The sequence below is a fragment of the Gobio gobio genome, assembly GCF_949357685.1.
Source record: "Gobio gobio genome assembly, chromosome: 4".
NCBI lineage: Eukaryota > Metazoa > Chordata > Actinopteri > Cypriniformes > Gobionidae > Gobio > Gobio gobio.
In genome coordinates, this window is record NC_137100.1 from 18199942 (window position 1) to 18222780 (window position 22839).

At 38.1% G+C, this 22839-nt stretch overlaps 1 protein-coding gene and 1 long non-coding RNA gene across 2 annotated transcripts in view; one reads left to right on the forward strand and one right to left on the reverse strand.

Moving 5' to 3' along the window:
- cldn15b (claudin 15b) overlaps window positions 1–9235 on the forward strand; it is a gene marked incomplete at both ends in the record, with an annotated part of 91335 nt that extends 82100 nt beyond the window's left edge. Inside the window, one exon of the mRNA XM_079814560.1 lies at window positions 9115–9235. Within this exon, the coding sequence (XP_079670686.1) occupies window positions 9115–9235 (121 nt within the window). The remainder of the gene's footprint in view (window positions 1–9114) is intronic.
- A 7964-nt stretch (window positions 9236–17199) lies between these two features.
- LOC307125097 lies at window positions 17200–19182 on the reverse strand. The gene is made up of 3 exons (XR_013816332.1): window positions 19048–19182; window positions 17417–17498; window positions 17200–17325 (listed from the first exon to the last, which is right to left on the reverse strand). It is a non-coding gene; the product is annotated as an uncharacterized lncRNA (long non-coding RNA).
- Window positions 19183–22839: the final 3657 nt, after the last annotated feature.

The window sequence follows — 22839 nt, forward strand, 5'->3', positions numbered from 1 at the left end:
TAGTGCGTGTGCGAGCATGTGTGATTTCAGTAATGAGACAGAAAAGCTTGCCTTTGTTGTTTTTCATCTGGACTGTCTAATACTGCTGCCGCCCAGTTGTTGAACGTTTTATATTCACCGTAAATATTAAGATTTACTTTAGGAAAATCGTCTGCCATATTGTTGTTTTTAGTCCTGTAATTTCCGTTATTACAGTTAACTATGCGAAGTGATATGGAACTGTAATGCGGTCAAGAGCTGCCTGGAACTACGTTCGCTGTGCATCTCCCAGAAAATAATTGCACACCTCAGAACGTTCATCAGCCAATCAGATTCAAGCATTCAACGGCCCCGTAGTATACATTTTTTTAAAGCAGACTTACCTTTAGATGTAGCCTAGGCTACATACATATTAATATAAGATATTAATTAATTGCTTAACTGACTACTGTGCTAGAGTAAAGTAGCCTAATGTTACAATGTATATTAAGTAAATGCTTAATATTATACAATTATTATAATTTATCTATATGGGTTATTGTTTGTTTTTTAAAGTTAGGCTATATATAATTTCTAAAAGTATATATAGGCTTATTTACACAGCACATATTTATAACTGAAAACACACACACACACACACACACACACACACACACACACACACACACACACACACACACACACACACACACACACACACACACACAACTTTATTCACTTTCACATAATAATGTTTTTGTAATTTGGTGTTTAGTTTGTTGTATAGTTTGTTTATACTGTTCTGTTTTGTTTCCAGGAACATCTGATGAGTGCTATAATAAAATGACTTCATTATATTTAAAATATGTTTTGATATACATTTTATTTATATTATTAATATTTTATTTACCCATAAACGTGTCTTTAGGAAGCCATAAGTTATAGAGACAAGAATAACTTTTGCCATTTAAATGCCACATTAATTTACTGAGGACCCATACAGCCAATGATCATGTGTGAAAACACTTATACATAAATTGATCACTTAGAAATCAAAACTAAGGTTTGAGAAAGAAAGAATATGCATACAACAAAATATATATTTTTCATAGCAGCTTCAGTAACAAGTTCAAAACAAATTCTGCTGTAAACCGGCTCTAACAAGCCAATATAGTGTCAATATTCAGCTCAAGTGACTTCAGTGTTGATTCAGCTCAGCTGATTTCAGTTCAACTGTAAATTCCTCAGTTGTGCATATTTGTGTGTAGTTAGTTATATGCAAAAACAACATTTTTGGAAGAGTTAAAATAGTTTTGCACAAAGTGTTGCTTTTGCAAGCGATGTCTGATGTTTTGCATGTTGTGTGTTTTGTGTGTAGAGTTACAAGAAATGGAGCCGTATTTTCAGAAATTGTGTGTAAGCAATTAGATAAAACTGTAAATGAATCCAGTTTATTTTAGTTCAGGACTCATAGTCCAGGTGTTAGTAATCTGTGCTTAATCTTTGTTCCAGGCAACAATTTTTTAACTCGCGATTTACTAGATTAGGCCTACTCTTGCCATAATTTAAACCAGGAAACCACCTCTTGAAAATCTGCATTGATAATTCATAAAATGTGGTGTGAGCTCAATTTAAATGACAATTACAGAAAAACACAATCTGACTTAACTATAAACACACAAACTTGTACTTTTCACATTTATGATTAATAGCCATTTAAAAAATCATTCACAGTGCAGGGTGGAAAAATTAATTTTGGTATGTAAACTGTATGCTTTACTTGATTTATTTGTGTGCTTTGGTTCATTGTCTTGTTGCATCACATAACCTCTCTAAAGGTTGAAGACATGAACTGCTGTCCTGTATTTTTTTTTTTTACATAACATTGGTTATTGCTAATGACATACAGAGTAATTAATCTACACTGTGAGCCCGGACAAGTTGAATCTACTTAAAAAATTGGAGCAAACTGGTTGCCCTAAAAATTTAGTAATGTGAACTAAAACAAGTACATTTAACTTAAATTTAAGTTAACATTTTAACTTAAACTTTAAACTTGTTTTAGTTAAAAAAAATTCAGAACCTAGATAAAACTCCCCCTGCTGCTACTCTGATTTGCATTTGTGTAGCTCACAGCATGTTCATTTACATGATAAAGCCTCCCCTAGAATTAAGTGGAGGGGGGGGTCATGGGGGGACAACTGCCAAGCAAGGCCCACGTCAATTTCCGACAATTTACGGCAGTTTTCGGTGTTGCCTGCAAATTGCCGTGCACAGTCGTAAACCTGAAGTTCCACGGCAATCTACAGTGCCACATACTGACGAAAACCCCACTTTTCATGCAGTGTTGCTTGTGTATTCTCCGCCTGAGAGAAAGTGCAGACAACGCTGAAATCGGCTCATAAACGCTCACAGAAAAGACCAAGTAGCTAGAGCTAGTAAAAAGAAAGTAAACAACAACAGATTAGACGACGAAACCCCGTCAGAATTAGATTCAAATAGTTAAAGATGGACCAATACAACAAACAGGGACAGTTCATCTGCAGTTTTTGTGACTGGCGTTTGTTAAGGTAGTTCTCTTAAGGTAGTTCTCTAATAGCTATTGATATTAATAATTTATTCATTTATCAATTTCCACGTGTTTTAAATATTATACACTACTGATATTAATTAACTGAATATATATTTTGTTTGTAGGTTGGGGGTTTTATAGAAATGTATGCAGTTATACAGTATAAAACTTTAAAGGCCGTTTTCTCAAAATGAGTTTTTTCTCACACTTAGAGTCAGATATATCCACTTCAGTAGCACCTACAAGCACCAACTTTTGCAGTCTTATACTGAACTATATTCTGAAGGCTTTTACTGAGGGATTTGTTGATATATCATTCCTATCCTGAGTTATAGGTCCCTTAACTCCAAAAAACTTGGCGAAAATTGATTTTTTAAGGCTATTGTCAGTATTCTCTAATTTACTAAAGCACAAAATAGATATACAGAATCCCTTCTGTAAAAGCCCTCTCCTCTAACATGTCAACAAATAGAACCAAGAATTTTAAACATGGTCCTTTCCAATTTCCATATTTTGTTTTTGGAAAAGTATGCAAATGAACGTATATTTAAGTATATAAGGCCTCATTTGCATATTAAAACATTAATTTACACAAAACGTGTAATACATTTTTTTCGTATGTTTATGCCACTAATAAACTGGAGAAGTTTCACAGTGATATCTTGTAATTAAAAAAAAATCCCTATTCACCTGTAGTGTCTCGCCTTAAGTCAGAAATGTTAAACAAATGACAAAAATATTCAGGCAAATTAATAAACCTTTGTCTAATTTCGCCATTTTGAATTGAAATAGGCCTATGTAATGTAATTTATAATATAATTAACAAATAAGAAATATTAACAAAGCCGTTTTCTTCAGATTAGGCATAAGATTAATAGTGATGAATGTGTGCATATTGTACATTAATTTAATTCCATTTGTAGCATTCAGTAAATAAAAAAGCTCAGCTTTTTTCAGCCTGTATTGGGCATAAGATTAGTAATGAGTGTGTGCATATTGTGAATTAATTTAATACATTTAGTTACCTAGCTTTCCTGTTAGCCTTCTGTAAATTAACATTTCTACAAAAATGAGTCATAAAACATATAAATATCAGTTAAACATGTTTTACTGTCTTCACTGACAAAAATGGAAAAAACTTAATCAGTCATATCTGCCCACTGACATTTTCAAGCTATTGTTATCTAATTTTTTTAACAGCTTAAAATGCACATATCATGGAAATCAAAATATTCTCCGGGGAGCAAGCCCACGAACCCCCCTAACTACCTCACATTTGGGATCTCAGTGATTATAAACCTGCCTACATTGTATGATTAAGGGATGTACAATATGGTCATGCAGAATAAGGCATTAATGTTTGCTTTATAAGTAATAATAAACAGCCCATATCCTAATATGCATACTAATAAGCTACTAGTTAATAGTGAGAATTGGACCCTAAACTAAAGTGTTACCAATTTTTTTCCCATACCCTCACTGAGGGCTGAGCCCCCCTAAAATGAAAATCCTAGAAACGCCCCTGCCTCTGCTTAACCTTTCACCAGCCAGTTTCCTGAAAGCCTCTGCAGCGGCAGAAGGAAAATGATTAATTCAGACCAGGCACGTGCAGGGGGGGGAGGTGGGGGGGATCTTTGGGTGCTCGAGCCCCTGCCCTTTTTCAAAATGAATCAAAAGTGCCCCTCTCAGACAAATATCAATGATAATATCGTGGTCAATAAAACTAAATAAATGTGATTATTATAACATGACAATGTATACAATAGTAACGGACGGCTCAAAAGTCGGACAATTTCTGTTGAGGAGTTGCGTTGCTATGGGTTGCGTGCGTTTTGATTGACTGCTGATTTTCCACTTCTCAGAAACGGCTCTCGAGCCAAATATGGTCCTTTCAGAGAGTGTGTGGCCTTACGGGAAAAAAGTAAGCCAATATTTTTTTTTTTCATCCATAATCAGAGCTAATGTGTTGCTTTAATTACAAATCTATATATTATATATTTTAAAGTATTACACAATTCACCAATGCCCGTTTGTCATGTATATACACCAACCAATCGTGATCTGGCAAAGCAAGTTCAAATTCCATTGGGCATGTGGACCGGTAATTTTCTGTTCTTATTCATAAATCGGTTGAAAATGACATGGAAAGACGAACTAACGTTTGTGGAACGATTTCCTGCGGTTTGTCTTTCCTGAGATTTTATAAATTGCATCACTGACAAAATGGATTTTAACTGACAACAAACAAATCACTGTACAAAACCATGCAGCAGCAAAAGTCGTATTAATGGTAAGTAGTGTTAAATTCACTTGTATTTATGTATATTGATACACGTTTTACTATTTCATGAAACTATCAAAACCCTAGTGCCACAGGCCTATTATGTGAAGTGTAGGCTGGCGAAATGGTTACGTGAAAGGACTTTATTTAACGTTACCATTTTTGAATATTATGCAGCATTATGAAAGAAGTCTCTTATGTTCATCAAGCCTGCATTTATTTGATAAAAAACAGCAATATTGTGAAATATTATTAAAATAATGGTTATCTATTTTAAAATAATTTAAAATATAATTTATTCCTGTGATCACAGCTGGATTGTCAGCATCATTACTCCACTCTTCAGTGTCACATGATCTTTCAGAAATCATTCTAATATAAGGATTTAATGTCAATGATGGAAACTGTGATACTCTTTTCAAGATTGTTGGATTAATACAAAGTTAAAAAGAACATAATGTAATAATATTTCACAATAGTAGGCTACTGTTTTTTCTGTATATATATATATTGCCCCTTTTTTACATTTGAGCCCCTGCCCCTGAAGAACTCTCTGCACGGCCCTGATTCAGACAAACCCTGAAATGGCACGTGAAGCGACACTTAAAGGCCTCAAGCGAATGGACAGACACATTCCTGCATTCACACCAAAGCTTGCAGGAGACCACAACGTCCATGCCTACGAGACATTGACCTTCACCTGCAGTCTTTGGTGAGTGTGAACCACCAAGATAGACTCTATCTGCTCTGGATCACATTCAGCCCAGAGTTGCGACGCTTTCTGGCTCGGCAGCCAGGAAACCTCCACTCCACTGCACTACCAGCAGCTGAACTATGCCAACATAAAGGAATTTTCAGACCCTGAAAGTTGATTGAGCGCTGCCCTAAGACACCGAACAGGGCAGACATGAAATTTCCTATGTTTCTACTACAGACTCAGACAAACCTGGAACGGAAGGAGGACACCAGCTTCAAACCTTCCCCTCTGACACCAGTTAGTCACCGTGTAGGTGACAAAGCCTGCCCCCACACAAAGCCATGCATGTGACTTGACAAAGAAGGCCTTTAACGAGCACAAGGCCCCCTCCAAAGGGGTTCTCAAAACCCCAAGGACTTTGAACTTTCATACACAGAAGCCAAAGTGGGCACCAGAAGGCAACCAGCATGGCCACAATGCAAGACATCCTCTAGAAAAGTTCCTAGTCAGCGTGGGACATAAAAATTAAAACATTTAAAAGTAGATACAAACGTGTTCACAGAAACACAAAAGCCTGAATTGGTGAAATTTGAATTGTACTGTTTGAAAGAGAAATCTTCAATGACTGTGTAAGCCTGTCAACAGCATTGAAATATACAGACACTTGATATACACTATTTGATTTGGCACTGCTGTGCATTGGTTTCCATGACAATAACTTGTCAAAAGAAACCGCTAACTCCAGATAGGGCATGTGTCACTGTGACAACATTACATTCGATATGCATGCAGGCGATAGCTTGAATTGACATCATTACTGTAACAGAAAGAGTCTTAACACATCTGAACATATGTCAAATGGTATCAGCATAAGGCTACTCTGACTTTAAAAAAGAGACTCTAATTTCAGTATTAAAGCGTGTGTCTGTTTTGACAAAAGAATCTCAGCTCAGCAGCATATAAACTGTACCAGAACTGATTAGTCTGCTTTGGTTGAAAGAAAAAAAAAACTCTTGCAGTCGTGTTTAACCTGTTTCTGATGAAGGAATCTCAGTACAGTGTTATATAGATATAGATTTGGGTGATGCTCCTCTTTCGACAGTATAAAGGCCTTAGAAATTATAGTCAGATTGATGTCATTCATCTAAACTTTAGCTGCATCTACAAGCATAGCTACCTGTTGATCAATACTGAAAGAACATCAGTATTCATTCATGAGGCGGATGTAATTCGTTGTGCTCAAACAAGTTTTAACTTGTAGCAAAACTGTTGATTTACTCGAGACGCAAGTGCAAGAAGCCTATCGTCCAAAATAGAGAGAAGCACTTGTAGAAAAAGTCATGTTCTTGAATATCTGAAAGTACAGGCACCACCTTTTAAGACTATATAGTGTGGTTTCATCTCCCCATAGAGCCCAAAAGGAACCAGAGACATTTTTTATTTGTGATTCTGTTTACTCTCAACGAGTGCATCGGAGTCTATGCAAGTTCACCGTCGTTCCTTCGCTCAACACGGAAGGAAATGATCGCAACCGCAAAACCATCGGACGGAACCATCAAGACTTTCTCCTGCGGCCGGACGCCTTCCCAGGCAAATGCAAGTAATGTACTAAGAAATGCAAGTCGCTGTGTAGTTAGTAAAACTGTAAACTCCTTTGCTCAGACAAAGGAGCTTATCAGGGATGGTTCTTCCCAGGTTGACTCTTGGCATAACTTCATCCATCTGGACTGACCCGGTTCTTCTAACAACTTTAACGTTACCTCTTGACATGTATGTTTTCTGTATGTATGTTTTATGTTTAGTTAATAAAGTTTGTGCACAATATATTTTGTATATATATATAGTTTGGTCCTGACTCCCTGCCTGCAAACAAATTGTCCCTTAAATGATGGATCTTGTTATGCGCTCTAGGCGCTTATGTAAATACAAAGGAAGAATTATTTTTCTGTGGCCATGAAAAATATCCTTTTCTAAGAATGAGTTAATAATCAATATTGAACGTTTATAGGACGAATGGATTGAATGATTGTAATGTTAATGTAGCTACATCAAGTTAATCTATTTAACTGATTCAAATATTCATAATTAATCATAATGAATAATCATAATGAGTTATGAATAGTTATTAATATTTCCCCTCTGAGCTAATTCGCTACACACTATTTCATAAATCTTAACTGTTTCATTTACGTAAAACTGGCATATATGGATCACATTCAGTTTATCAATACAATTGTGTAAGACCGCATGAATTCGCTCCAAGGATCGGTAGCGAACCGCGGTGAAGGCCGCACGCGTTCAGTGTCTCAGCTGGAAGAATGGATTTGATTATAATATTCTTTATCTGACTCCATTTCATTTAGTTGTCGCATTTAGAAGAGAATCCCAACCGATTGTTTGGTCATCTATATTTGATATTTAATCATACATTTGATCGTTCCGTTTTAACCCTTTGTTACAATTATAACGTTCCACATTGGAGATAGTTAATAATTACAGATTAATTCAGAAAGGATCAAAATGTAACAATTTATTAACAATCAAGTAAATGTAAAATGTCAATTACATCATAGACATAAATCTCTTCTAAAAGGAAACACAAATTCTGGTTATGGTTACACTTAAAATCGTTTCAAATAAATGTAAAACATAAACCCTTAATTATGCTCTGTAGGTCTCTGCCTAGAATGTTACCTGTGAGAGAGAGAGATAGAAAGAGAGAAAGAGAGAGAGAGAGAGAGAGAGAGAGGAGAGAGAGAGAGAGCTAAAGAATAGCTCTCTCCAGAGAAAGCCAGAGAAACCAAAGAGCGCGAGCTACAGATGAAATCCTCTTTTATACTCTTCCCTGATGTCACCAAATTCAAATCTGACTCTTGTAAAACTGACCAATCAGACCAACCCGTGAGACATTTGAAAATAACCAATCAGACAAAACTTCCCCCATTGTATCAAAGGTGCGAAAACCTGTTGGCCAGCCGGCCAATCATTCTTTTGTCTTTCTAACTCAACCTGGCCCTTCTGATGGCGTTAAGGGGGAAGGGGTTGAGTCAATTTCAATATCTTGATCACGACGATGGCAGTTAACAGCAAAGCAGAGGATTTTGTTCCATTTCAAATATCTTTGATTATTTTCCACCTTACAATTGCATAAATCTTACCCATTACATTTATGTATGACTTACATATATGAATCACATTAAGTATATTAATTTGTTTATGTTAAAATCATGTAATCCAAATGCATGGAAAATTTTACAATTCATGCAATTCAAAAACATAAATCTTATGTTTAGACAAAAAACATTTTTTGAGTGTAAAATGGCACTTCATTCGCTAATCATTTCAGCTATCAGTAACCTGCCATAGACATTTTCAGGACTGTGTTTAAATGAAAGGAGACTTAGTTCAGAGATTAGGTCAGGGCCGTCCCAAGCATGAGTTAGAGGAAGTGGGCCCCCTTTGTTGGTCCGTTTGCGTCCACAGTGGGACCCCTAAAGTGTGGGGCCTGGTGTGGCCACACCAGTTGCACCACCTTAAGGACGGCCCTGCATCAGTTGTTTTTGCAAATGTTCGTGCTCACTTTCTATTTCCATTTTGTTTGTTTAGGTCACATCTTCAAAACTTCAGATCATACTCCAACCAGCCTCAATCCAGACATATGGTTCAAACTGCCTCTACAACATCCCATGTCCCTTCCAGCCAATATAGACTCAATGCATATGTTTAATGCTGGGAACACACTACACGATTTTCAAAGTTGTTTGATCGCTGTTCTTCTCACACTACATGACTGTCTGGGGTACCATTTAGATGCTGTTGTGTGCACACTACATGATAGACTGGCAACAGGGGTCACGTATTTCACAAATTCTCAATACAAAGAATCGTATAAAGTATAAGAACATAAAGAATCTCAATACTCATTTCTTCCTGGTCTTTCTGCCAGATAAAATCAAACACATGCGAGGAGTTATACAGGAAATAATGTAAGATCATGCGCAAAACTCTATTTCTTCCTTTTAAAAATGGTGGCCCGCAATAATTTTATGATACAAATTGTCTGTGCACTGATAAGCAGCAAAAAAAAAAAATAGAATATGAAGGAGAGAATGGTTGCTTACAGAAGCCATTCTTGCTGATGTTCTGTTGCAGGCCTCATCCCCCTGAAGTTTCCCTCTTGGCTGTAGGTGTATGTCACATTTTTTTATGTAAATAGTTTTACATTAAAAGTTTACTTGAGAATGGAACCATGTACAGTGGATATAAAAAGTCTACACCCCTGTTAAAATAGCTAAATTTTGTGATGCAAAGAATGAAACAAAGATAAATCATATAACTGTTGCACGTTTAATGAAAAATGGCAACCTGTGTACTGCCACTGAAAACCACAGTGAGACATTAGATTGATTGACACTAGAAGAAGATTGAGATCTCCACACAATCTTGGATCCTTGGATCTATTTATGTTTTTACCCCTAGTTGGTTACTGTAATAACCCTCACTATGCCAAATCCAGCCCCAGTTTTACTGATTGGTGAGTCAAGCTCCCACTTCTGTTAATTAACTTCCTTTTCCTTCATTAAGATGTACAGTAGGGCTGGACTGGTACCAGACCTATTGATTCAGAATGTTAGTTTAACATAGAATACAAAGAACTGCTGTAAGACCGGTAAATAATCAAAAGGAATCAAGTTAATATAATAATTAACAAAATTTGAAGTGGTCTCTGTAGTAATCATTGAAAATGCAGCCTCAGCTGTTCCCACAAGGGAATGGAAGTCCTTTTGTGTGGCTCGTCAGGCAGTTGACCTGGTTGGGCTGTTGCATTGGATAGTCAGCCTGTGGTGGCACTCAAAGGCCTGGTGTTGTGTTTTATGGTGCGTGTCGGTTATGGCAGTGTTTCTCTGCCTCTCCTCAGTCTGGCTTTTGATCAGTCCTGCCAGAAAATTGCATAATGCACTGCAAAATTGTCCCTAGGAAAAGTCCTTTTCCTGCACTGAATCAGTCTTTTCTTTATGCTGACCCTTCCAAAGTCTGTCAACTTCCTCTTGCAGGAGGGGATCTGAAGGCACATCAGCCACTTCCTCTGCAGACCTTTCTTTGTCGAACTGACTTCAGTCTATTCTCTCCTGTTTGTCAAGGCAACTGTTCCAGAAGTTGCTGTGTTCTGAAATGTGAACACTTAAGGGAACCGCATAAGTAAAATTAAATCTACAGGTCTTTATTTAAATTCCAATTTTTTAACCATCTCTTACCAATGTCCCTTAATTCCAGAAGTCTCAACTTGTTAACAACACAACAGCAGTTCCTTGTTCTATTAATAAGCTTAGTTCTTCTTTGCAGGAAAAAGCAAGCAGATCTTCTTTGCAGAATGCAGGAAACAGCAGTAAACACTCTAATTAATATAGAGTGTGGTGTATAGTAAAAACGTATTAGCCTTTACTAAAATGACTGTAAGATGTCTGTTATTGTCTGTTCAAATCAAAATCTATTTAACTTGGTCACCCAATCTCGTTTTCATTCAACACAATGCACAAAAGTTATCCTAGTTTACATAAACCAAAATCTTACCATCTCTGCAATGGATCTATTCTTCACACTGTCTCCCAGGGATAACAGGATACAAATTCTAGACGTCTTCACATATAGAGTATAATATTGTTCATTAAACTACGGGGCCGTTGAATGCTTGAATCTGATTGGCTGATGAACGTTCTGAGGTGTGCAGTTATTTTCTGGGAGACGCACAGCGAACGTAGTTCCAGGCAGCTCTCTTGACCGCATTACAGTTCCATATCACTGCGCATAGTTAACTGTAATAACGGAAATTACAGGACTAAAAAACAACAATATGACAGACGATTTTCCTAAAGTAAATCTTAATATTTACAGTGAATATAAAACGTTCAACAACTGGGCGGCAGCAGTATTAGACAGTCCAGATGAAAAACAACAAAGGCAAGCTTTTCTGTCTCATTACTGAAATCACACATGCTCGCACACGCACTACAGTTTGCACAAAAAGCTGTCAGCGCTGCCCTGACGATTTGATCAGTTCGCCTATATAGTGGAGCAACTTAAAGGCTACACGTGACATTTTTTCACTAGCGAGGTAATAACAGCGCTGTTTAGAGACGCACAGAGGTAGCCTAGTTCACACAAGCGCTCTTTCTTTCTCTCTCTCTCTCTCTCTCTCTCTCTCTCTGATAACTTTATTAATAACTGCAGTAGAATGCTATCAACGGCTCAAGCCTTCGTTAACAGCTTTAAAATGACGTTTCAGAACTAGCAAAAGAGCTGTTGGATGAGACGCGGAAGAAATAGTCCTACTCACAATAGCGATTTAAGTACAAAAACCGGACGAATCCCATTAAACATATAATCGGATCGATGTCTTGAGGTGTGGTAACCGTAGTATAAGCGGAATAATTGACGACGGGCCGTTCAATTATTAGAATGACATATATCCGCTTCGCGTCGTGACCGCATCACCACCTCGGGTGTGCATTATCATTCTAATAATTGAACGGCCCGTCGTCAATTATTCCTTACGTATAATATATAACATGTGCAGTTAATATCATTACTATTGATTCAGTTCAGAGCACCTATTTCACAATTCTATGTAACCCATCTGAGCCAATACATCAAATCAAATTCTAACCCATACAAGTTTTTCCATTTCTCAAAACTTCATCATTCTCACAGAGTGCTCCACAGGTGCATATTCCTAATTCAACTATTTATCATTTTAGCAATTTCTATATATTCGTTTTTTCAAAATGTAAAAATTCATACATCTCAGAATAACAATATTCATCTATTGATCTTATTCAACTGTTAACATTTCTCTCTTAATCTTTATATTCAATCAGAATTAAGATTATTCATACAAAGAGCAAGTTGTAGAATTACAGCATCTCAGGATATTTTCCTTCCCAAATGTTGTTCCGTCAAGAAGCTGCTATCACTACCTACCCAAATTCACAGACAAGTGTCAGATATCTAGCATCTATACATTGTCACTGCCCTGATTGTGATCATATGAGCAAATAATCTCACTTCTAATTCCAGCATACACAACCAGTTGCTCTTTGCAGGAATAAAGTTTGAATCAATTTCAATTTTTATTAATTTATCAGCATTTGAAAGGAAAAGTATGGAGTCCATCATCCTACCTAAAAAGGAGGATGTTAAAGAGGGTTCTGCAGTCTGGCAGAATGAAGACAACAAGTTCCTTGTGCCTGTCCACCAACAGAGGGAGATTCCAAGGACTCCTTGCTGGCTTACCAAATTGTGGTAGATTTTCCCCAATGCACCTGACTTAAGTTTACCTGGAGCGCCTCCAGTCGACACCCATCTCAGTCAATACTTAACAATATTTATACTCTAGCACTGCGTCTACAGTCAACAAACGGTTTTGAGTCGGGCAACGTCTCGCCCTTTTAGAACACTATCACTCGGGAATAGAAGTAAGATCTCTAGTGTCTAGCCTGCTGCGCAGCAATAATCAAACAGACTTCAGACAATGCCTTTGAATATGCTTTAATCACGGCTGGAGGACCTCAGACAAATTTCAGAGAGAATCTCACCAGCAAAGGAATACAACCCTTTTTATAGAATAGGAGCATGGTAAAGATGACATGATTAATTGCATAATTTTCCTACAATATGATCGGTTCTTCATATGTATAATTCAGCAAACCCTTATATTACCAGGTAAAAGTTGAATACTTCACTTTGTTACTGTAATGAATCCGTTCTCTTTGGTTCCCCCGATCGTCACCAGAGGTCGCCATCACCAGAATACTGACTTTCACTCATACACTCCATTTCCCAGAAGCCCTGTACCTGGCTCTGATCATGAGTCCAGCTCATTACCTGAACTATTTAAGAGGCCATTTCACACACACTCTTTGCGAAGTCTTGTTTTGAGCTGGCTGACATTTCTGAGCGTTCTATTTTCTCTTGTTGGATTACGGCTTTTGGCCTTGGACTGTTTCCTCTCGTGTGAATGATTGCTGCCTACCTCTAGTGATGGGCAGACCGAGGCTTTGTGAAGCACTGAAACAGTTGAAGCAAATGTGCCATATTGTTTCGAAGCTTCGAATCAATCCGACACCCGTCTCTACGGCGACATCTAGTGGTCACTTGCATGTGTTGATCTGAAATAACCTTGAAAATGATCCATGTAAAAAAAATTGTTTTTAACATCTGTCTGACAACTACATGATCTTTGTAACTGTAGCCTACTAATTTTGAATAACTATAGGATTTTTTTGGTCATGAAAAATGAACATTAATAAAATAAATAAAGCCACAATGTGTCACATTTGTAACATACATTTTTTTATAAAAAATATTATTTGCTCTGCTGTTGAAGGACTTAGCCGACTTCCTTTTTTTTTTTTTTTTTTTACATAGAATTTCTACAGCCTTTGAAAAAATCCTCTCACAAGGGCATGCACAAAGTGCTGGCATGCACAAATATTTTTTAGCAAGTACATACAAATGAGGGACAATTACTGCTATCACAAAATCTCTCTCCTCTCACAAAAACCCACGAGGTGAAGATGAATTAACTTCACTTTTAAACTGTGGGGAATTAGGTTCATACAGATGTGTGTGTCACGATTCACCGGTGAGAGTGCCCCTGATTACAACCTGAGGGCACTCCATCACGGACTGTCATTCCATCAAAGACTACATTACCCATAATGCTTTGCCAGGACTCATCATCACTCGTTGTTTACACCTGTGTCTCATTTACCTCATTTCCTCTGCCTATATAAACCATGTTCACCTTGTCATTCACTGTGAAGTCTTGTTTGTTGTATAACTGCATTTCTGAGCAGTTTCCCTGGTTTCTTGTCTGTCGGTTTTTGGATTATTTGCCTGATCCGTGGTTTACCCATTTTGCCTGTCTCTCCTGTCTAGTTTGCCTGATTGGACTGATTACCTGTTATGACCTCTTGCCTGTTTGTTGACTACGAGTGTGGATTACCCTTTAAAATAAAGCTGCATTTGGATCCTCAACCTTCTGTCTCAGAGCAGCACGTTACAGAAGACTTTGCCAAACATGGATCCAGCAGAAGAGATACTATTCCTGCGTCAAGGTACCTGTAGCACTGAGGAATACACCTCTCAGTTCTGTGCTCTGGCTAATCGGGTAAATTGGAAGGAGACTGTTTTTAAGGACTTTTATGCTCATGGATTAAATTAACCCATAAACTAATTCGTGCCACAAAGTCAAAATGAACTGACTCTAGAACAGTTTATAGACTATGCCCTATTATTGTCTGGTTCCTCCTACACAGTTGGGGAAGTAGAGGAGGATGCTACCCCCAAACATTGAGATCCTGTGTCCTCGGACAAGATGGCAGCCGAGCCTGTGTCTTCGGACAAGATGGCCGCCACCATGCCAGATCCCTCTGCCAAGATTGCAGTCGCCACGCCAGATCCCTCTACCAAGATGGCCGCCGCCATGCCAGTGCTGGCTCCAGCCCCTGACCAGCGTCCAGAGATGGCTCCAGCCACTGACCAGCGTCCAGAGATGGCTCCAGCCACTGACCAGCGTCCAGAGATGGTTCCAGCCACTGACCAGCGTCCAGAGATGACTCCAGCCACTGACCAGGTCCAGAGAGGGCTCCGCCTCCTGTCACGAGCCCAGAGAGGACTCCGCCTCCTGTCACGAGCCCAGAGAGGACTCCGCCTCCTGTCACGAGCCCAGAGAGGACTCCGCCTCCTGTCACGAGCCCAGAGAGGACTCCGCCTCCTGTCACGAGCCCAGAGAGGACTCCGCCTCCTGTCACGAGCCCAGAGAGGACTCCGCCTCCTGTCACGAGCCCAGAGAGGACTCCGCCTCCTGTCACGAGCCCAGAGAGGACTCCGCCTCCTGTCACGAGCCCAGAGAGGACTCCGCCTCCTGTCACGAGCCCAGAGAGGACTCCGCCTCCTGTCACGAGCCCAGAGAGGACTCCGCCTCCTGTCACGAGCCCAGAGAGGACTCCAGCTCCTGTCACGAGCCCAGAGAGGACTCCATCTCCTGTTCCTCCTATCCTCGCTCCAGAGTCTGTAGTGCCTCCCGAGAAGATTTTGGGAGGGGGCTACCCATCCATGGAGGCTGGCCCTGAAGGGTCTGTGCTGCTATAGTTCCCTGAACTGCCCGAACCACCATGGCTCTCTGAACTGTCCGAGCCGCTATGGCTCCAGTGTTGTAAACATATAAAGGCGGCGTGGACGCACACAGCCCGTGATAACTTTCCCGATCACTAACACAATCATTTTCTACCCTGTTCCCTCACGTAATGTCACATAGGGTGAATTCAGGGAGATTGGCACACTTTTTCCAAGTCAACTCAATGGCAAAGTTTCCCAATCACCCTGAATTCACCCTATATCAGGAGAAGTGGATGAGCTTGTGTTGTAAATCCAGCAGGCTCAGACTCCCTGTCAGTGTAAACATATAATGGCGACGCACTGCCCCGCCCACAGCCTGTGAAAACTTACCGATCAACAAACATATAATTTTCTTAAACCATAAGGAGTTCACTTCCATGTATTTAATTTAGTCAGTAAATATTTTGTATAAAAAAAAATTAAAAATAAAACATTTGAACAGTCATGCATTGCAAGCATTTTTTCCCGCTGACAAGCTGTCACTGTTGACGTCTCACTCACGTTAGTATTAACTTCAGACATGATTTTAATCAAATTTACCAGTTTATCATCTACTTCAGAGAAAATGACAGACCATTTATTTAAAAGAAAACTGACAAATGAGGAAATTGAGGACATTTTTTTTAATTCTGATGAGAAGAATTTTGACAGTGAGGCAGAGAATGACAGCGATGAGGACCTTCCCCCGAACCTTGAAGCTCTTGAAAACATTGAAGGTGAAGACGAGACTTTATCCATAATGCCAGTTCATGTTTTACCCATGTCAATTGATGCAGCCGAGGTAAACTCAATATCCTGGAAGGTAACCAACCTTTTTAATCCTACTGGCCCAGGCAATTTTGACGACCAACTGTGTGGTGTGCAAAATCCACCAGAATCCCTGAGTGAGGTCAATTGTTTTAAATTGTTCCTCACCGAAGAATTTATAGGGGAAATTGTGGAGGAAACAAACCGCTATGCTTCTGACTTGCAAGAAAAAGAAGTGAAAGGAAAAATGGTTAAATGGGTTCCAACAAATATCCCTGAAATGTACTCATTTTTAGTGACAGTTCTCTTAACTGCTGAATACAATACAAATTTGAATACAAATGCTTGACTGCTGGAGCACAGACTCCATGCTCTTGACACCATTTTTCGGGTCTTTGTTCTCACAAGACCGCTTCCTTCTGCTCCTCCGCTGTCTTCATTTTGCAAACAATGCAACAGCAGTTTTCAATGATCCTCTGAAATTTGTTTTAAATATTTTTACTGCTCTCACCACCTCTTTTTGTTGCATTTTTTGTGCCATACAGGGATCTGTGTGTGGATGAGTCTCTGATGAAGTGGAAAGGCAGGCTGGCATTTCGTCAGTTCATTCCATCTAAACGGCACAGATTTGGGGTCAAGTTTTTTGTTTTGTGTGATGTGCAGGACATGATCATTTACTCCGGATCTACCAGTGACATACAACACTACCAAAGGACTTGGGATTTCTGGGTCTGTTGTAATGACCCTACTAGCACATTACCTCAGAAAGGGTCATGTCCTTTATGTGGATAACTGGTACATTAGTCCCACACTTTTCCAGCACCTCTTGTCTCCTGGCACTGGAGCTTGTGGGACTGTGCGTGTAAACAGGAAAGGGATGCCAACATTCCCCTGCAAGATGACAAAGGGTGAGGTGGAATTTAAAGAACTAATCACAGTTGGCAGTCAAATGGCACGATACGAGAGATGCGCATGTCCTTACCACAGCCCACCCAACTGGTATGGCAGCCACAGGGAAGCTGGATCACATCACTTGGCAAGCAAAGATGAAGCCAGTCTATGTGCTGGAGTATAATAAAAAGATGGGGGCAGTTGACAAAGCAGACATGATGATTGGTTTTCTTGAATGCACCAGAAAGTCTACCATGTGGTACAAGAATGTCTTTCTTCACCAACTTGACACGGTTTTACTCAACAGCCACATTGTCTACCTGCAAATTACTAGTGAGAAATTTCTATAAATCAAAGAATATAAACAAGATAAAAAGTGATAAAATGTTCAATTAATGTAAAAATAAGTGTTATAAAGGGTATGCACTTTCCTGCCGGAACATGCCCCTCTCTGCCTGAGTGAGTGGCTAAAGAGCTGCTGCGTGACTGGATTTAATAGGGGAAACAGCAAAAATAACGAGTGAAACAAACAAGTTTCAGTTTAATCTAAAGGTTGGACTCGATATAGTGTTCCTTACAATTTTACCAAAGATCCGGTTATCCATGGATATTGACAAGAACGTTTCCTGACATTTATATGAGCCTGATTTCGACGTCAGTAAAATACATATATCAAATTTGCCTGTGAATGCTTTAAATAAATACAATATACTAGGGGTGTGATGGTACACAAAACTGACAGCTCGATTTTGAAGTCACGGTTCGGTACAGCAGGGGAGAGAAAACTAAATATAAAATAGCTTTTTTTTTAAATGCATCTCTGCTAATGCTGTAAAGTGTAAACTATATAGGAAGCCCTTACTTGCGCATTACTATAATATAACAGAGCCCAAATTAGTCTAAATTCAGTAGCTATTTTTAGATATTATAATCATATAAAATTTCAAATAACATTGTGAGCAAACATGTAAACTTCACATAAGGCAGTTTTTGCTTTCATTTCTAAATCTAATTATAAAATAGTTTTTACTCTAGTTCGTTGTTGAAATATAATCATTTATACACATTGTCTGTCATTTTCATGACAGATTTATTTATTTAAACATTAATAATCCAGACATCAGTAACAGGTTCAGTAGAATATAATGAAAATATAGGCTATTATAGTGCATATATTTAGTGAAAGTTGATTTCTCTAGTGAACTACAGCTGTGAGGGAAATGCTACGTGACATTGACTACATTTGCATGTGCACCAATAATGCGATTATTTCTATTAATCAGAGTAAGGTATTAATTGCAGTAAGATGTTTACATGACGTTTGTGATCCCTATTTCTTCCGGACACAACGCATTACAAGTTGTTTCTGTGAATTGTGAAATCCATTTGCTTCTTTTTTCTGTAGCTTTCGTCAGTCTTTCAAAATATACCTCAGATTTACAGTCAATCTCAAAGCTCTTTCCCGTTTTAGATGTTTTTGAGTGTTTTTCACTGCATTCACATTGAACCAATGCTGCCTTTCAGTCTTTCTGCCAGTGAAAGTGGGCATAACCGCAGTCACTCCGGCCAACGGTGACGTCACATCCATAACTTCTATTAACAAATTTACAATAATAAACAGACCACACTGTCACATACTATTCTATCCTCCTCCTCACTCCCTATTGATGTGTTCTACTGTGAGTAGGAAAGGAAATCACCTCCCTGCAATTCAGAACGAACCTGATGAGAGGGCTGCTGGAGGAGTACAGCACATCGCGGTGTCCATCCAAAGGAGGGCGTCCTGCCTTAGACACCCCTCTGCGCCTTACAGCCAGGCATTTTCTGTCTGAAGTCCCTCAGACCACTTCCCAGGGCAACAATACCAGGCGGCACTGCAAGGCCTGCCTCTCCAGCACACGCAAGAGCAAGCAGAGGCGCCTCACCAAGTTCATGTGTGTGCCATGCAACATTCCCTTGTGTGCTGTCGCATGTTTTGAGGAGTACCACACACTCAAGCATTATTAAGCCTGTAAAAAGTCAGAGCATATTTATTATATTTATTTGCGTTTATTATTATAATTATATTTGTAATTTGTTGTGTAATTTTATTAGTAAGTATAAACATATGCATGTAGCTTGTTTTAAAGAAAAAAACATTTACCATACTATATTTATTGTTTTGTTTATGATACTATTATGATTGTTGTTCATTGTAAATATATTTGTAATTTGTTTTGTAATATTATTAGGAAGTATACATGTATAAAAGTTAAACAAACATTTTTACCTTACATTGAAAGAGATTTAATAAAACATGTATGAAATGTGTACTTTTTGTAATTTCTTTTTAACAAATGACATACGTTTGAAATATGCTAAACTTATACTACACATTTCTCACTAGCAAAGCCGAGACATCATGTAAACTATATATGGATAGATAGATAGATAGATAGAGATTATATATATATATATATATATAGTTTACATGATGTCTCGGCTTTGCTAGTGAGAAATGTGTAGTATAAGTTTAGCATATTTCAAACGCATGTCATTTGTTAAAAAGAAATTACAAAAAGTACACATTTCATACATGTTTTATTAAATCTCTTTCAATGTAAGGTAAAAATGTTTGTTTAACTTTATATATATATATATATATATATACCCATCATCTAACAAGAGATGAGGAGAACTCAAAAAGGGCAACAACCACAGTGTGTTTCTTTGCAAATATAACAAGGTTTATTATACAACATTCACGAATAGCCCAACAAGTAATCAGAACTGGCAAAGGGTCAAAACAATAAAAACAAAGAAACAAACATAACCATTACAGACAGGGTTCCCAATCATATCCAATGGAAATAACTCTGCAAATAAGTGCACACTCAATCACCAATAAAAAACCTTTTCACTCCAAACTCCAAAGCAAAAGTAAATCACCAAATCAAACCACTACAAATTGTTCCCTCCCATCTTAACAGAGTAAACCATATCTAAGACAATGGGAACCCCACTGGTTATGAGTACAAAACAAGATAAAACAACAAAACAAAAACACAAACACTTTGCCACTTCAATACACAAGACACCAATAAACAGCCATACACGCGTTCAATAAAGTAAACGGCAATCATGCATCATCTGTAAAAACAAAGAAAATACAAATCATGATTACCCTATAAAAGATTTGGAATTAAAACCCTTAAAACCATTAAACATAAAACACAAATTACAATATAAAAAGCTTAGAAACAAATCTCCCTGTTCAGTAAATTAAATTAATAGAAATACCTGTGTTGCTAAAGATATCTACTTAATTCTCTGAGGCACCAGTCAACACCATTCCCTTAAGGATACTAAAACAAAGCAAATACAAATGTTAAAACTAGATACTCACTCTATTCATCGTAAATCACAACCCTTACCGTCACATTTCAGTTCTATGCTGCTCAATCACTGGTCTTTTCATCTGCCATTACACAAGCAGTGATGTTTTTCAAACCCAGCACATGGTACCACAAAGAGGAAGCACCAACATGTCTGATTTCCTTTTATAGTGTGTTGACTCATGGGGTTCGTAGTCCATCTAATTTGTAGTCCTACAACTACCCCATTACACACATATATATATATATATATATATATATATATATATATATATATATATATATATATATATATATATATATATATATATATATATATATATATATATATATATATATATATATATATATATTTGTGTGTGTGTGTGTGTGTGTGTAAGCTAATGGTAAGTGAGGCGTGACCATATATCGCTCTTCTCCTTGCTAGTGAGATATAAAGCTCAGTAACAATATTAACACTAAAACAAAAACATAAAAATTGATGTAATGCATATAACATCAAATATATATGCTTTGATAGTATATTCATGTTACTTATGAAGTCAACTGAATCCTAATAACTTTAATGAATGCACGGAAAATGTTTGCAATGTGCAAAACAGCGCGTTTGACAAACGTGACATTTGAACGTCCTGTTACAGCCCTGCCCCTTTTTTAACTTCAGTTTCTTTTGTGCGACTTCTAGGACAGAGGCTGCGTCCCAATTCGCATACTATCCGTACTAAATAGTATTCGAAAAAAGAATTAGTATGTCCCAAATCTTAGTATGTTGAAAAAAGTATTCCAAAGATTCCCGGATGGTTTACTATTTCCGGTCAGAATCCGAAGTGCAGATCGATGCGCACTCTAACGGCTGATATTGCCCACAACCCATTGCGAGATGGACGAGGATTCGATTAAAACTACAAACGCGGATAAAAAGTGTTTAAAAAACTACAAACATGACGGTTACGCAAGTCTGACGGTTAAGTGGAGAGTATTAGATAAAGTGGTTTGAGTGAGCAATTATCAGTATTTAACCTGACGAAAAGATATTTATTCAATATTATCCACATTATATTTCTCCTTCAGCAGCATTGAGAACTTTTGTAATGATACGTTTGGCCATTAACTTTGCAAACACATGAGAGGAGTCACTGCATTAAAGACCCATGAAAGGCAGATCAACGAGCGACTACATTTCTCTCCGATACGGTAGGAAATTTAATTGAAAGTGGGGTGAGAGAAACTGTGACGATGATTGACAGGGCAGTTTAAACGAGGTGACGGGACACACGTAACAGAGTCCGTTAAAGATGATGAAGTAGTATGTCCCAAAGCTTGCTTACTCTTCTGCTACACACTCAAAAGTATGTACTTTTTCTTCACAAAAAGAGTACATACCTTTAGGACGTAGTATAAGTAGGCGAATTGGGACGCAGCCAGAGACTCCACCTTGGTAGGTGGGACGACCCTAATGAAAACAAGCTGCACCTGTTGCAACCTATTTAAGAAGCTGCTGGATTTTGTCTCATTCGCTCTCATTTCTGTTTTGTGTCTTTGTTTGAAGAGTGGGTTCTTGAGATTTTGTTTACACAACTCCACAAACCCCATTTCCAACTGTTTATTTATTTGTTGTTGTATTGCTATTTTCTATTATTATCTTATATTTTGACCCTAGACATTATTTGTTTAACTTTAAATAAATTTATATTCTCTTTATTGAAACCCATCGTGTGAAGTGTCCTCTTTATGTTGTGACTTTGAGCCGGGTCGTAACCTAAATTGGAGCCTCGTCCGGGATCAATTACTGTTTGGAGTTGGGGTTTTTGTTGTTTTTCAAGATTTTCTTTAGATTGATTGGAGTGTGGAAAAGGTTCATAGTTATTGGTTTATTAGAGGACTCTGGTTAGGTAGAGTGGTCCAGCTGGGTTGTTAAGTCAATCCTTCCAATGGAGCACTGTTTTTTTGTTAGTTTGTTATTTTTGAAGGTATCCCGGGTGGAGATTTAGTCTCTGTTGGGGGTATGCTATTCAGGGCCTGTGCCCGGTTGCATAAACCACCTTAAGTGTAATTTTCCCTTAAGTTCACCCTTATGTTTCCCTTAAACCTAAGGGTGTTGCAGAAAAAAAACCTTAAGTCTTACTTAAGGGTTTCTTTA